This window comes from Haliotis rubra, unplaced genomic scaffold (assembly GCF_003918875.1).
Source record: "Haliotis rubra isolate DU_JTF1 unplaced genomic scaffold, ASM391887v1 Scf1, whole genome shotgun sequence".
Taxonomy (NCBI): Eukaryota; Metazoa; Mollusca; class Gastropoda; order Lepetellida; family Haliotidae; genus Haliotis; species Haliotis rubra.
The window spans coordinates 8,702,233-8,719,239 of record NW_025764891.1 but is presented as its reverse complement, the minus strand read 5'-3'; the positions used below and the strand labels follow the sequence as shown (position 1 = coordinate 8,719,239).

Here is a 17,007-nt window from a genome sequence, read left to right as displayed (position 1 = left end):
TTCTACTGAGAAAAATTGTCCAATTATAATACTTTCAGTTGACATTTCAATGATTCCCCTCTGTACACCCATCATGCTCAAAACCAGTCCTAACCTGATGAAAGAACCCCATATTTCATGACATGTCACCAACAATTCTGGATCCTGTTCTCGACACCGCTATTAATGGTCTTGCAATAAACACGTAGTATATTGACCCAAAGACCATTTCCACTGTTATTGGATTACCCACAGTGCTGTTCATGTCTTCCTGACAATCCCAGGCTAAACGATCGCTGACTTGACTACAAAATGATCCAGTCGAGTCACCAATTCTCTCCCATGATGCATTCTGTCAGACGCAGTGTGGACATCTATATCGCTGCCAATTCAGTAAGCACCAAGAGGAGATTGACCTCCAGGCTGGACGCTGGTTCCCCTTAACTAATCCTCAGCAAGACACCATGGGCACTTAGTCAGACATGGGGTTATTGCTTCATTAAAGATGTACATCACTTGAGGAGACAGGCAGGATTGTTGTCAACAAGATGTGACTGTCATGGTCATCTACACACACACTTATTCCTTCTGTCTTTGCCTTCAAAGCCATATTACATATACATTTTATTTATGGTTTCTTCTTTTTTTAAGTCAGTAATATTTCAATTTATCACAGAGAATTACTTTAGTAATTGAAGGATTGATAGAATGGCATCGGGAGATTGATCTACTTAGTTATCTCTGACAAAACAGTTTGCTGGGAACCTATATTCTTAGCCGCCTGTGAAGATCCGGGTTAGAATTGATCTTCAGTAACCATGCTTGTCGTAAGAGGCGACTAACGGGATCGGGTGGTCAGGTTCGCTAACATGGTTGACACATGTCATCGGTTCCCAATTGCACAGATCTATGCTCATAGTGTTGATCACTGGATTGTCTGGTCAAGACTCGATTATTTACAGACCGCTGGAATTTTGCTGAGTCTGGCATAAAACTAAACTCACTCACTATATTCTTAACCAGAATTCAACACATTGATGTTTGATATATACTGTTTATAAAAAATTTTCTTTACAAAAATTAACAATGGTTGATCTCATAACATTCAATCATTAAGTAACAACAGTGTCTTACTAAACAAATTCACACAGTCCAAAAAGTGAGGCTCTTTCTAAATACTCATGCCAATAATGGTTGTCACCCCCCTCCCCCTCCAACCCCACACACACCTCACACCCCCACTCCCTCTCCAATTAATAAAATTGAAGGGGGTGACAACCATTATTGGCATGAGTATATTTTGATACAGTTTATTATCTGATATCATATTCTGTTGAATATTTGTATTTCTTCAAACAACTTTCTTTTCTTTTATCAAAAAAAAAGCTTTTGCAAATTTTATGTAATTTGATTTCTATTTCACAACATTTAATGTCCTTACTTAAATCCTGGAATTCTCAAAGAATACCTTATGTGCACTAACACGCTGCATGACCCTGATGCACTAGAACTGTTTCTAGGTTTATCAGTTTGAAAGGGCATTGCTTCTTTATGTTGTCGATGATGCCATTTAAATTTCTTACATATTTTTCTGAATCTTTCAAATCACATAGGTGACCTTTAGACGATTTGAGAAATGACAGATAAGTTACAATATAAGTGTAAAAACGTGTACTTTGTCAAGGCTGATATATCTGGAGCTTCGTGCAGACACAATACGTTCTTCTGTTCATAAGTGTACTTAAGTATGATCTACCTAATGTAGTAGGTAATCAATATAACTATTTTATTGACATATTCTTCTAATAAGTGATATTCTAACAACATAAGTGAGTGAGTTGGGTTTTACACCTCTTTTAGCAATATTTCAGAAATATGACAACAGAGGATTTTCTAAATGGGGTTATATAGTACACATTGGAATCAAACCCAGACTGAGTGCCTGAACCACAGGGCCATACCACTGCCTCTAATAGTAATATATAGGCCATTGACACATTTCTACACTGTCACACTTTCACCAATGTAAAGACCTGAAACATAACTTGAACATATGAGTAGACCTAAATAATTTCATTCAGTGTGCTTTTGGCAGACATTCTAGACATAACAAAACTCAGAGGAAAAACAATTAAAACATAAAATTGATTGCCAGTCAATCAGGCAGACATTTTATAACCTAAGAGTTATTTTTGACATTCTTTCTTTCATAACAATCCCAATTATTTCAATACAAATCTTGAAACTTTTACTTGAACACAGAGTTTAGTTCACTTTTGGGGCAAAAAGGTTGAAGAGTTCACAAAAGAATTTAGCAGGACAACTCCACCAAAGGGTAGCATGTTTATCTCACAGTACTACAAAACTGTTACATTTCAAACTGACACACCTGAAACCGTTAGTCTGTAAATGGCACTGAACAGGTGAAGAAATAAACATTGAACAATAAAAACATTACGACTGATTGCATGGAACCAAATTCCACTCCTACAATCAATATAATCAGGCTTAATGTCTTCTGAGATATTCTAGGAAGGACTGCCTCCCACAAGAGGCGCCATGAATATGGTGCCCTGAGCAAAACAGCTCCACAAGTTTTACACCTAATCCTGTTTAAATCATCATCCTTCTCATTGACAGGCAGTCATTATCACCAGTGGCGATAATTTTCGTGAAATGCTTGTTTCAACAATTTGGACATTTTGACACAGAAACATCCACCTTGCTCTCACATCTGAATGCTAAATTAGACAGCCAGTTTCTATCAATTTAGGATATGTACTTTTCTTGGCAGGTTGGGTTGTAAACCTGACTAGACATCCAGAGTTAGACATTGATTCAACTATTGGAGTGATTGTAAAAAAGGTTTCTTTCAAAATAGTTTGAGGCTGGAATATTCTGTAAGGATGGGATACTTTCATCAGGTTTTGGCACCAGAGGGGGCAGTGGGGTTGCTTAGTGGTTAAAACATTCGCTCGTCAAACCAAAGATCCGGGTTTAATTCCCCACATGGGTACAATGTGTGAAGCGCATTTCTGGTGTTTCCCGCCGTGATATTGATGGAATATTGCTAAAAGCGGCGTAAAAATAAACTCACTCACTCTGCACCAGAAACCCATTTTGTTTTTGATGATTTTCAAGTTGTCAAGTTCACTCAAACAATTAGACATTATTTGAGGGTAATATTCAGCATTTGTGAGTGAATGAGTGAGTGAATGACATCAGTCCAGCAATATATGACAGCTAGGTATGCCTGAAAAGGGCTTCCACACATTGCATCCATATGAATCTAACCTAGGCCTGCTGTGTGAGAAGAGGGGCGTTGGGGTAGCCTAGTGGTTAAAGCGTTGGCGCCTCACGCCAAAGACTCGGGTTCGATTCCCCACATGGGCACAATGTGTGAAGCCCATTTCTGGTGTCCCCGGCCGTGATATTGCTGGAATATTGCTAAAAGCGGAGTAAAACTAAACTCAGTCAGTCAGTGTGTGAGAAGAGAGTAATTTCACCACTAGGCTTACAGGCACCACCACTGTTATAACGGGTTTGACATAAAACGACAAGCATTCCTCACTTATATAACATTGTGAGGACTTGATGTGAGACAAAAGTCTGTTGTGATGAACAGGGCTCCAGATAATTTTTGAACACCAGGAGTACGTACTCCTTATTCATTCAATATAGGAGTACTCAAAACCTTAAGCCTACATTTAGAGTACTGAATGGAATTTAATGGAGTATCAGTAATCTTGTGTTTCGTTTCATATATGCACCACAGCATTGCTAGTCTTGTGTAAACAGGTCAATAAACAATAAAACAATACTTTTTCAGATAAATACGTCTGTAAATGATTCTAAGACAGTACACTATTGCCGTGGTGCGTATCTGCTACGTTTCATAAATTATTTCCTACCGTATCGTGCACATTTTTATCCGTACATACGCCGATACGGCCCTTATCTGGAGCCCTGGATGAAGTTCATTGGTATTTTTCCACTTTCCTGCCAACAACAAGCATGGGTATTTGTCCTGACAAACCAAAAAACATAATGAGGTGAATTTGGGATCATAGGTATTTCGGTCTGCCCAAAAGGACCCTACTCTTTACCACTTTGGTAAGCCTATGATTGTGTGATTATTGCTTTATACCACAGGACTATTCCACACAGACAGTTCAATGTAACATAATCATCAGGGTCCCCCTGTGTGTGAATTGTGCTTTAATTCTTTAAAAGGTTTTGTTATATATCACAACGTTTCAACTTGACTTGTGACCCGTGAAGGTCCGAGTTAGAATATTGATCTTCAGTAACCCATGCTTGTCGTAAGAGGCGACTAATGGGATCGGGTCGTCAGGCTCACTGACTTGGTGGACACATGTCATCGGTTCCCACTTGTGCAGATCGATGCTCATGCTGTTGATCACTGGATTGTCTGGTCCAGACTCGATTATTTAGAGACCGCCGCCATATAGCTGGAATATTGCTGAGTATGGCATAATACTAAACTAACTCACCCACTCACTCAGCTTGACTTGTGAAGAACATGGTTGATACAGATTTTGAATGCTTTACTATCTATGTGAAACAAACAGTTGTTTTTTTTTGTTCATTTGTTGTTTAACACCGCACTCAGATATATTCCGGCTATATGGCACCAGTCTGTAAATAATCAAGTCTTGACAAGATAATCCAGTGATCAACAGTATGAGCATCGATCTAAAGCAATCGGGATACAATGACTTGTGTCAACCAGCATTATCATGATGTTAATAGACTGAGAATCTTAATCTGTGTGAAACAGGATTCCAACATATGATATGTGAGTGCATCCTGACATGACCAAGGGACATAACTCTGAGCTACAAACCACAGTGCTATAGTTCCCTCACAGCCATCATTACAGATGTGTTCACCAGTTTAGCTGTCCCAGATTTGAATATTGACATTGCACTGCAAACAGCAGCAGCTTGAACCACTCAACCATTTCCTCAAGTGTCTCAACAAGCAATAAGGTCTGTGATGGAAATAAAATCTGTTTGATCTTGTTTCATGTACTGCAATAATCTCTGTTGATTGAGTCATTTTGTAATAACTGAGTACATTAGACATGAAATACAAGTATCAAGTAACATCAACACGGGAAGTATCAATTGTCTTTAAATCCAAAACGACCTTTAATATGATTAATACAAAGACACTACAGAAATCAATGGCAAAATAATTTAATACAGGGTCGCAAACGTAACTAAATGCCAGTTAGCAACAGGTCTTCCAGAACACATGATTTACGTCACTGAGTGCCAGTGACACTCCTGAACAATAACGATGATATATGATCTTAACTGTCATCCTAATATGATCCTTACGCAGATGATCATAACTATAAAAGTAATTAGGCAGTTAATTATTAATAAGACCACTGAAGCTCAAATAGATTTATGATGCTGTCGACATCTAACAATGTCTTTATAATTTGTTATATGCCATCTAGTCTTCTAGTCTATCATCCCAGCTAGTTACGTCAGATTGGAATACGCTGGATGAACTAGTGTAGAAGTTTTGCGATTCAGCAGTCATTCTTTGCATTGTGATATAGTCAAACATCACGTATAGCTAAACATATGGCCAAACATCATGTACTGCCAAACATCACATATAGCCAAACATCCCACACAACAAAACATGACACATTGCCAAACAGCATGTACTGCCAAACATCACGTTGACAAACATCCCACACAACAAAAACATCACATATTGCCAAACATCCCATACAACAAAACATCACATATTGCCAAACATCACATATTGCCAAACATCACATATTGCCAAACATCACATACAACAAAAACATCACATATTGCCAAACATCACATACAACAAAACATCACATATTGCCAAACATCCCATACAACAAAACATGACACATTGCCAAACATCATGTACTGCCAAACATCACATATTGCCAGACATCCCATAAAACAAAATATCACATATTGCCAAACATCCCATAAAACAAAATATCACATATTGCCAAACATCCCATAAAACAAAGTATCACATATTGCCAAACCTCATACATTGCCAAATATCACTGATTGCAAAACATCATGTACAACAAAACATCACATATTGCCAAACATCATATATCACAACCAAACATCACATATTGCAAAACCTCATGTATAGTTAAATGCATAACTAAACATTATAGATAGCCAAGCATCATATCTTGCCAAACATAACGTACACAACACTAATTCCAGTTTCATAACATGTAAATCTGATCTGAAATATTTCCTATTGAACATTGTATGTTCTGAAAGCTTACAAAGTATTCTCCATGTTGATAAGTGTTCACACTATACCTCCCTGGCAGGATACCTACAGTGGAATCAACAAGTGTTAATGTCGCCTGCCAGACCTAAGATTGTTCTCATCTTATAACAGAATTCCAACAGTTCTTCGTAATTAGTCCTAAAAAGTATTACTTTACAAATATCCTGTTTTGCTTTCATTTGTCACAGTAAACGTTTGATTAAACGTTGGAAATAACTGCTTCTAAGCAATGACGTAAGTTACAAACATCTGTGGGAAGAAGAAGGAAGCGTTCAACATGAGCAGGGTCTGGGGTGTAATGGTCTTGTTCAATGTTACGTTCTTATTTTACAGCTGAAGCTCACCCGTGAAGATCCGGGTTAGAATTGGTCTAAAGCAACACAAGATTGGCTGGTTGGTTGGTTGTATAATGATGCACTCAGCAATATTCCATCTATATGGCGGCAGTCTGTAATTAATTGAATCTGGACCAGACAATCCAGTGATCAACAGCATGAGCATCGATCTTCGCAATTGGGATAGCTTGTCATAGGAGGTGACTCATGGGATCAGGTGGTCAGATTCGCTGCTGACTTGGCAGTTGGACGTCATCATATCCCAGATGTATTGTCTAATTATATTATATTGATTATATAAGAAAATTTAAAATAATATATCAAATTGTTTATTTCTCCTGTTACAATTAAGCATATCAAAACAAAATATTTGTAAAAAATCCGAATCAATACTTTTCTGGCACAAAAATATAATTAACTGTTTTTCATGCTATGAGTTTTTGATGATTCAACAAAAATGTTATCAAGCATTGCATTTCCAATGTTAAAGGTCTGTTTTTTAAATTATCATCTTACAATAACTGTAAAAGGTCTAGAAAATAGAAATAATCAAATCAGGAATGGTTCCCTTGAATCAAAGCTGCTGTTTTATTAAAAGCAGATTTGCAGAGTGATTCCGACCAACACTGTGTTTATCCATACCATGTGTGACTAAATGTTTAAACACTGAATACATGATGTTCTTGTTGAACGGGTGTTCTTATCCGTCAACTCTGATACCTAGGAGTGGACTCAATGGCTTGTAAACAGGTTCTAAGTTTCATTACTCCACCGTTGTAAATGGCCAATATTGAACCATAACGCAAAACATTTAGTTCAGTACATGTTATAAACATAATCTTCTTTGATGAAGTGCTTACAAGTCCCTGTCTTCATCATCTAAATTATCATCTTCAGGACTATGAACACCTATCTTCCGAAATTAGATCCAGACATTCAGTTCATAAAGAAATAATTGAAAAAAAATCACACAAAAAATTGTTCACATTGTTTACTTATACCACAGGCAGTTGTCCCTCAGTTAGAAGTATGGAGACACCCAAAATGATCTTTATACATTGTAGCCATGAGGGAATCAAACACATATCAGCAGTGTGTAGAACAAACACTTTAACCACTAGACCAACCAACCATCCTTAGAAGTATGGAGACACCCAAATTGATCTTTATACATTGTAGCCATGAGGGAATCAAACACATGTCAGCAGTGTGTAGAACAACACTTTAACCACTAGACCAACCAACCATCCTTAGAAGTATGGAGACACCCAAATTGATCTTTATACATTGTAGCCATGAGGGAATCAAACACATATCAGAAGTGTGTAGAACAAACACTTTAACCACTAGGCCAACCAACCATCCTTAGTCTGCTCCTGTCGAGCAGCTTATCAGCAATGTTTATGAAGTCTTTGAATAGCATTTAGACATGATACACATGAAGGGGAAATTAATGGAATATATTTCTGTAATATGAAGAACCCGACGTTTCAGAGTATTCTCTTACTCCTTCATCACCTATGCAGGTGTAAGAATATATTCCAAAATGCCACAATTCTCAAATTACAGAAACTGACATCCATAAATCCCCTCTACCAATCTTAATGCTACCAATACATGCAAGAGTTCAAATAAATCATTCTAATTGAGGTCTATTATTCTTCAAGGTCTAAGCAAACGATCAATTCTACCATAATGCTAATGATCAGAGACTGAGGAAGATCTTACTGGCTGCCCTTTCATTAGGTAGTATTGAACCAGTTGTACTACTGCCCATTATAAATCATATACCACTTACGGTCACTGATCAAGATATCTGTTCCCATTTATTCATCAATTGATTCAGCTGTAATGACTGTAATTCTGTTCGACTTTGTCACTATGGTGATTATATCATTGACAACAGGTTATAAAACATTGTTTATATCTTTCAGCTCCCTCTGATAACAATGTTTTTGTTTATGATATTTTAAGAATATTTCAGATTATGTCAGTTTTGGATTGATTTTACCTGCATACAGAGATCATGGGTGGTCCAGACATGATTAGTGAGTGAGTGAGTGAGTGTGGTTTTATGCCACTTTTGAGAAATATTCCAGCAATATCATGGCAGGGAAACAAGCTTCACACATGGTACCCATGTGAGAAAAAGCATTTTCAATATGATGAGTGAACACTTGAACCACTAGGCTACCCCATAGCATGATTAACTGTAAAGGGTTGAATCTATCATAGGTGCTAGAAACCCCCTTTAAAGAAGGTGGTGGTCTGATTAATTGAAATAATCGATGATTGGTCGCAGTGACTAAACGACCAAGCAATCGATCATGTTTTCTCAAAATCAAACTCAAACAATTTTGGAACACTTGTTTGCATTAACAATATTTTTCACAAGGTTGGTATTGTCTGTTACATTTCATAAGCTTGTTCCAAGTCATGATTGAAATTATCTTAAAGACTTCAGGAAATTTATGTTCCTAACATACTAGTCACCCATTAAGATGTGAAATTTGCAAATGCATTTTGTGCACAAAAATACATGAAAGAACTACATGTTTTTTCGTTTTTTTTTGCATTAACAAACAACCAGGAAAAATTTGATAAATGATGCTAACCAATTATCTTAGATGATTGATTGGTTGTAATGAACTAATCATCAATTATGAGATTTTAACCAATTCCCAACACTACCGTCAACCCTGAGCATGTTTCTAGGTCTGTGAGCCCAGGTCGTGGGTTTAACCAAAGTGATATATGTCTCAGATCAGCATCACTTCAACTTTCTTCACATTAAGCAGATGTGATGTGGTATATCTTGAATACAGTTCAAAACAGAGTCAAACCCAACTCACTCACTTCCTCTCCTCCTACATCACCAATACAGTTTTATCATAATAACTTGCACTTTTCAAATCAATTTGAAATCAACAAACAGAAAGTTCTAGCCAAGGAGTGATGAATAATGAGTGCCATGACAGTCACCCATCTATATTATGTAAAGAAAACGTCTTCACTTACTGCAGATTCATTTAATCATAGACTACACATCAACACAAATAATAGTCTTTAAAAACAGGTACAAATTATACAAGTGGTTCCTAGGAAAGACACCTTACAGCTGATACATTTAATAATATACTATATATCAATACAAATGATAGTCTTTAAAACCAGGTTTAAAATAAACTGCAACTTCCTATGAAATAACTCTCACTTACAGCAGATTCATCACATCATATGTAATGTGACAAAAACACAAATATTTTTACTGCACATCTGGTATGTTTCTAAAAGATCACCTTTACAAAAAAAGATACTATTAAACATAACACTAAAAACTTAGCCGAGGTTGTTCATTTCATAAGTGACATTGACAGATTGAGCGAAGTCAGACAACATGGTGGCACTTCCTGATCTGCCAACAATAACAAAGCGTAAAGACCCCCCTTAAGATCAAAGACAACTGAAAGAAAAATGACAGCAATCCCCAAGTAAAACCTATTAAGTAAACAGACTGTTGGACCCTGTTCAGAAAGTGCAGTGAATGCTTGTTTACCCCGGACTGCATCCTGGATGACTCATGGTGAGATTCTGCAGGTGTGCAGAGTTATCAATATGGAGAAACCGCTCTCCTAAGTGTATCCTCACCTGTAGGACGCTGTCTTGGGGTCACGTGGATAACCCATCCTCACAGGGGGCTGTTTAAGGGTTATGTCAAATATTTGGGTGATTCTGATTACCCTCTTCAAAAGGTGAGGTGGAATGGGGTTTAATGTCGCGCTTAAGAATATTTCGCTCATATGACGACATGCATGCATGTCTATGTGTATGTGTGGCTGCTTGTACTAGCCCAGACTGAAGCTGGTTTAATAGTGCTAGCTCACTGAGATACCATGACGCAATCAAGCATGAATACCCCCCTGAGACACATACTGACTCCGAGCCGACCAGTCCTTGTTGTACCTATTAATGCCAAGAGCCAGGCAGGGACCAACAAGTACCATATCTTAACATCTTTTGGTAGGACGCAGATGGGAATCGAACCCGCAACTTTTCCGCTCTCCAGCCAGACGCTCTAACCACTACACCACAGAAAGGGTATCTTCAGAAGGTGTGTCAACAATGACAAAGAGGTACATGCCATTCTTAAATCCAAAAATGTAATGACACTTCCAAATATGGTATACATTTCTTGGAAATGGAACGACCAAGCATTTCTAGGAAATTTACGAAGGGAAGCAGCCTGACTATTAACAGACAACCAACCACAAAGCAAAAAAATCAGTTTAATGAAATTAGGGTTGATCATGTTGCATTAAGATATAATCATGTGATATTTCCTTGGCATGTTTTCAGCAAAATCATGCCAAATCTTCATCATGTGGAACCTTTACAATTGGTCAGATTGTACATGATATCAAAGTGTCAAGCAACCAGTTATTCATTTTCAATGTTTGTGTTCACCTGGCATAATCTTTGACCCAAACTGGCATATTCACCCTTCAACCTCATAATGAATATGCATATTTCAATTTAATCAACTAATCTTAAAACATGCTATGATTATTTTACATTAAAGTTCTGCAGAGATAATGTGGCTTGATAATTAGTAAGCTGAATTTATAACCACAGTGGTTGTTCTGATGTCTGAAGTAATCTTTGAGCAAGAAATATTCTGGGCCAATGTTAAAGTAGAGGCGGTAATATCATCTTAGTGATAAGATTGCATTGTGGAAAGGGGTCTTGATGTTAAGATGCTAGACTTGAGCAGTGTCAATTATCTTTAATTTGTTGTTTAACCTGAATTTTGTTTTACAGTTTCTTAAAACAATTTTTGACTGACATAAAGTTCATACAAAAAATATTAAGGTTATAAAATTACCTTGATATTGACAAACAAAATTGAACTTTCTTATCTGTGTTTTCTTATTATGGGTTCACACAAAGAACTGCTCTCCTAAAAACTGTTTATTGTTTTTAAGATTTCTTTTCACCCACACAACCTATTAGATGTAACTGCGTCACTGATTACACAAGATCACAACATCACCTGAGACATACAGTTAAAGTGGCTATTTTCAACCAATCAATACCAAACCATCATGTGTCAGATTTAGATAAGCTTTAAAAATCTTTAGCTTCCAGCTGACATTTCTTCCAGGCCAAGTTGTTAGGTTTTCTTACGCAATGTAAATCCTGTATGCATTGTTTGATTTATTTCATAACTAATCTAAAATATTTCAGCCTACACATAATTTGAACAAGAAAAAATTGTGTCCTGGGACACGGATGCCCCCGCTGACATTCATAAGACATATAAAGATCAATAATTGAACAAAATTCACGAACAAGTTCAATAAACATCTATGCAACTATGAGGATGCACACCTTTCGAGTCCCATTGAAACACATGTATAAGCTTAATCAATTCTGTTGAGCAGCTTTTGTGGAGACGTGGACAGACTTAATCCATTATTTCACTATCATCAGAGAGAAATTCAACAAAATGTATCTAAGTTCAAATGACTCTAAACGTACAAAAAACTATAAAATACAAAAACAAAATATGAAATGCACACCTTCAGAGTCTCTATAACAGACATATGTAAGCTAAATGAGTTTTGTGCAGTGGTCTTTGAGGAGAAGTGGATAAAGTACACCCCCTGTTGTATGGGACGAACAGGATGAATAGAACCAATTTCAACTAAGTTCAAACATCTGTAGAAGTGATAAAAATAACATCTGTAAGCGAGATTTTGATCTCAAAGTGATGCTAACTGTGTGATGTACATAGGGCACAGTTGACAGAGGTTGCATGTAAGAAAACAGCTTGATAACCAACGTCTTTCATCAAAATGTTTCAAAATGCAATAAACCAAACATTGTCATATATAACATTAAAAAAAAGTAGGGGATATTCCATTTTGCGAGAAAAGTAATATATATCCATACAGATGAAACATTTCCAAAGGAATAGAATAAATTGACACATTTTCCCTTAATTTCTCTTCATCATCTGTTTCCTCCTTGGCTTCATCATTTGCATTTTATCAATCTTGTAAATCCAATATCCCCAACTTTTTTGGGATGGTATATGTAACACTGAATGTCAACAGAGGTATGACATAGAATGAGTCATCAGACATAAAGCATCTGTGTGATAGAATAAGTCATCAGAGCTGTAGTATATTTGTAGCATGGAATACGTCATCAGAAGTAGAACATCTGTTTCATACTGAATGTCATCAGAGGTATGACATATGTGTCCATACTGAATGTCATCAGAGGTACAGCAACTGTATGACATAGAAAGTCACTGTGAGGTGAGCTGAAACGGGGTTTAACGTCGTACTTAAGAATTTTTCACTCATATGACGATGTGAATGCATGTGTATGTGTGGCTGCTTGTACTAGCCCAGACTTAAACTGTATTTATAGTGCTAGCCCACTGAGATACCATGCCACAGTGATGCCTGAATACCCCACTCAGACACATTATACTGACTCAGAGCCGACCAGTCTTTGTTGTACCCATTAATACTGAGCACCAGGCAGGGACTAGCAAGTACCATATCAGGGGTGGAAATAACTTTAAAATTGCTAGTGTACTCCGGTACAGTGGCACAAGTAAAATCACTTGCCTTGATAATTTTTCCACTATACTGGCCGATTTTTTTTGTTGATTTTTAAAATAAACAACATAATTAACATTGAAAAGTCAACTGGACACCGGTACAGTGTAATATACAAATTTGCTTGCCCGACAGAAAAAAACACTGGACTCGGGCGTCGGGCAATGGGTTATTTCCACCCCTGCATATTTTTAACATGTTTTGGTATGAACCTGCAACCTTCCACTCTCTCGGCGGACGCTATAACCACAACACAATGGAGGCAATCAGTAACTGTGACATGGGTTCCATTGTAGGCTTCAAACTATATCCAACACAATTTCAAAATATGATATGAACATAATACACGGATCTTCATTTCAACCAGCTCTTGTATCTATCCTTGCTCAAGATGAAAAGTTATTTTGAACATGACAGTGAAAGCAAATACTATACAAAGCTTTATAATTCTTTCATCAATGATGTTAAAAATAGAGTGAGACCTTGTCACGGGAAATAAAATAGACGTCTAATCCCATGTTTCAAAAACATTCAATATTCTAATTAGTTGTGTGTCATGCAGATTGGCCATTGATCAAACCCAAATTTGTTAACAGGATTGGATAACAGCATCTTTCATGTCCACTCCATGACAACGATGGTGATGAGAACAAGGACGTATTGGGCAGCCTCCTTCCAGTAAAGGGGAAGTATTGACAGATGTGGTAATTGTGGGTAAAGGTCTCATCTGCAATACAGGCCTGTAGAGACTGGTTGTCAGGTTCACAACTGAAGACTGAAAGTTAGAATGGGGGAATATTCAGGGGATTCCCATGGAAGTGGAAGAGTTTGATTTCAGCATTATTCCAGCAAGATCATGGTGGTTGGCAATACAATGGGCCTCATAGATGTCGGACATTAAACTGATTTTTTGGTATGGCAGGCAGGTAATTTAATGTCTAATTGCCTGACTCAGACTGAAATGTAGTTTTTACAGTTTTGTCAATAAGCCTGCTGGGAATTTTGTGCTCAGCCTTTGAGATAGCTTGTGTCATGATGTGTCCAAATGATGGACATAAATCATGCTATCAGCATTCATTTGCAAAGCCCCAACTGGATTATCCACAGTCAGGTATTATATTGCTGGAAAATGATCTGCGAAAGGAAATTTACCGCAGACCTGCACAAGCCATCTGTTGTGGTAATGCAGTCCGTTAAAACCCCCAAAATCATTAGCAGTGGTGGCTCAGGGTAGAAACAACCACAAGAAGAAGCAGCCACAACCTGCCCCAGACAATCTAAAGAACCATCTGATGTGATTGCCTATCTGATCCAAAAGACCATCTCACATGGTGGTCCAGGTGATCTAAAGAACCATATGATATGATGTCCCAAGTGATCTAATAAAACATCTGACATGGTGGCCCAGACAATCTAAAGAACCATCTAATGTGGTGGTCCAGGTGATTTAAAGAACCATCCGATGTGGTGGTCCAGATGATTTAAAGAACCATCCGATGTGGTGACCCAGGTGATTTAAAGAACCATCCGATGTGGTGGTCCAGGTGATTTAAAGAACCATCTGATGTGGTGACCCAGGTGATCTAAAGAACCATCTGACATACTCATCTAGACAAACTAAAGAACTATCTGACTTGGTGGTCCAGATAACTTAAAGAACCATCTGACATGATGGTCCAGGTGATCTAAAGAACCATCTGACATGGTCCAAACAATCTAAAGAACCATCTGACATGATGGTCCAAACAATCTAAAGAACCATCTGACATGATGGTCCAGGTGATCTAAAGAACCATCTGACATGATGGTCCAGATGATCTAAAGAACCATCTGACATGATGGTCCAAACAATCTAAAGAACCATCTGACACAGTGGTCCAGAAGAACCATCTGACATGATGGTCCAAACAATCTAAAGAACCATCTGACATGATGGTCCAAACAATCTAAAGAACCATTTGACATGATGGTCCAGATAATTTAAAGAACCATCTGACATGATGGTCCAAACAATCTAAACAACCATCTGACATGATTGTCAAGGTGATCTAAAGAACCATCTGACATGATGGTCCAGGTGATCTAAACCACCATCTGACATGATGGTCCAAACAATCTAAAGAACCATCTGACATGGTGGTCAAAACAATCTAAAGAACCATCTGACATGATGGTCCAGGTGATCTAAAGAACCATCTGACATGATGGTCCAGGTGATCTAAACCACCATCTGACATGATGGTCCAAACAATCTAAAGAACCATCTGACATGGTGGTCCAGGTGATCTAAAGAACCATCTGACATGATGGTCCAAACAATCTAAAGAACCATCTGACATGGTGGTCCAGGTGATCTAAAGAACCATCTGACATGATGGTCCAGGTGATCTAAAGAACCATCTGACATGGTGGTCCAGGTGATCTAAAGAACCATCTGACATGATGTGCCAGACAATCTAAAGAACCATCTGACATGGTGGTCCAGGTGATATAAAGAACCATCTGACATTGTAGTAACAAGTCTCCTACACATTTAAAGGCACATATTTTGTGATGGTACACATTCAGAAATACTAGTCTCATATCTGCTTACAAATTAGTTCAAAAGCTTGGCTAGCTAGTAGTTTTTCAAGTCTGTCTTAAATATGTATGAATTTTTTAAATTCACAGTCATTTTGTTTGTTTTTATCAAAAGGGCTCACAAAATCTGAAAGCACCAGTCATCCATTGCTTCTGAAATGTGTTCTACATAAATGCAAGAACAAAACTTAACTAACACTGATAGCATGGCAACACAGCTTGTCTTTTGGCCTAAAGTACCTACCTTGAGCTACAGGCATAATCCGACAGGTAGAGATGGGGCCTCGTCGAGCAAACTGTCCCAGGCTCATCTCCATGTACAGTAAAGGCACTCCCAGGAAGCATGTTACAATTATATACACAAAGTAGAACGCCCCTGGAAAACAAAAAGAAAAGATTAAGTCAGATTGATTGAAGAATTACAATATGGTTTATACACTAGCCTAATCGGCAGAACCTTTATGGACTGACATTCTGACCGCCTCCGTGATGTAGTGGTTAGAGCGTCCGCCCGGAGAGTGGAAGGTCGTGGGTTTGATCCCAGGCCGTGTCATACCAAAAGATGTTAAAATGTGGTACTTGTTGGTCCCTGCCTGGCGCTCGGCATTTATGGGTACAACAAGGACTGGTCGGCTTGGAGTCAGTATAATGTGTCTGAGTGGGGTATTCATGATTAACTGCGGCATGGTATCTCAGTGAGCTAGCACTATAAAACCAGCTTAAGTCTGGGCTAGTACAAGCAGCCGCACATACACATACACACGCATGCACGTCGTCGAAATATTCTCAAGTACCACGTTAAACCCCATTTCACCTCACCACTGACATTCTATATTCTTGACATCTGTTGACATTTTCTGTATGACTGAATTACTTGATTCCTAAAACATGGACAGAACCTTGTATATCAGCATGCTCAAACCTGAATCACAGTGCCACCTGGTTGACACAAATTGACAGACCTATCAAGTTTGATTCATGTCATTCAAAATCTGAATACGTAAAAAGAAAGAATACACTTGAAAATTGGAAGTGATTCGAACATTACACTGAAAGCTGGAGGCTCAAAACAACTATGATGCATGGATCAAATGCATCACCACTAAATAACCATTTTATAAAGCTACCATCATACATGGGTG

At 37.8% G+C, this 17,007-nt stretch overlaps 1 protein-coding gene across 1 annotated transcript in view; it reads right to left on the bottom strand.

The window, feature by feature from the left end:
• LOC124281013 overlaps positions 1 to 17,007 on the bottom strand; it is a 186,596-nt gene that overhangs the window by 95,295 nt on the left and 74,294 nt on the right. Inside the window, exon 3 of the mRNA XM_046717053.1 lies at positions 16,110 to 16,241. Within this exon, the coding sequence (XP_046573009.1) occupies positions 16,110 to 16,241 (132 nt within the window). The remainder of the gene's footprint in view (positions 1 to 16,109; positions 16,242 to 17,007) is intronic.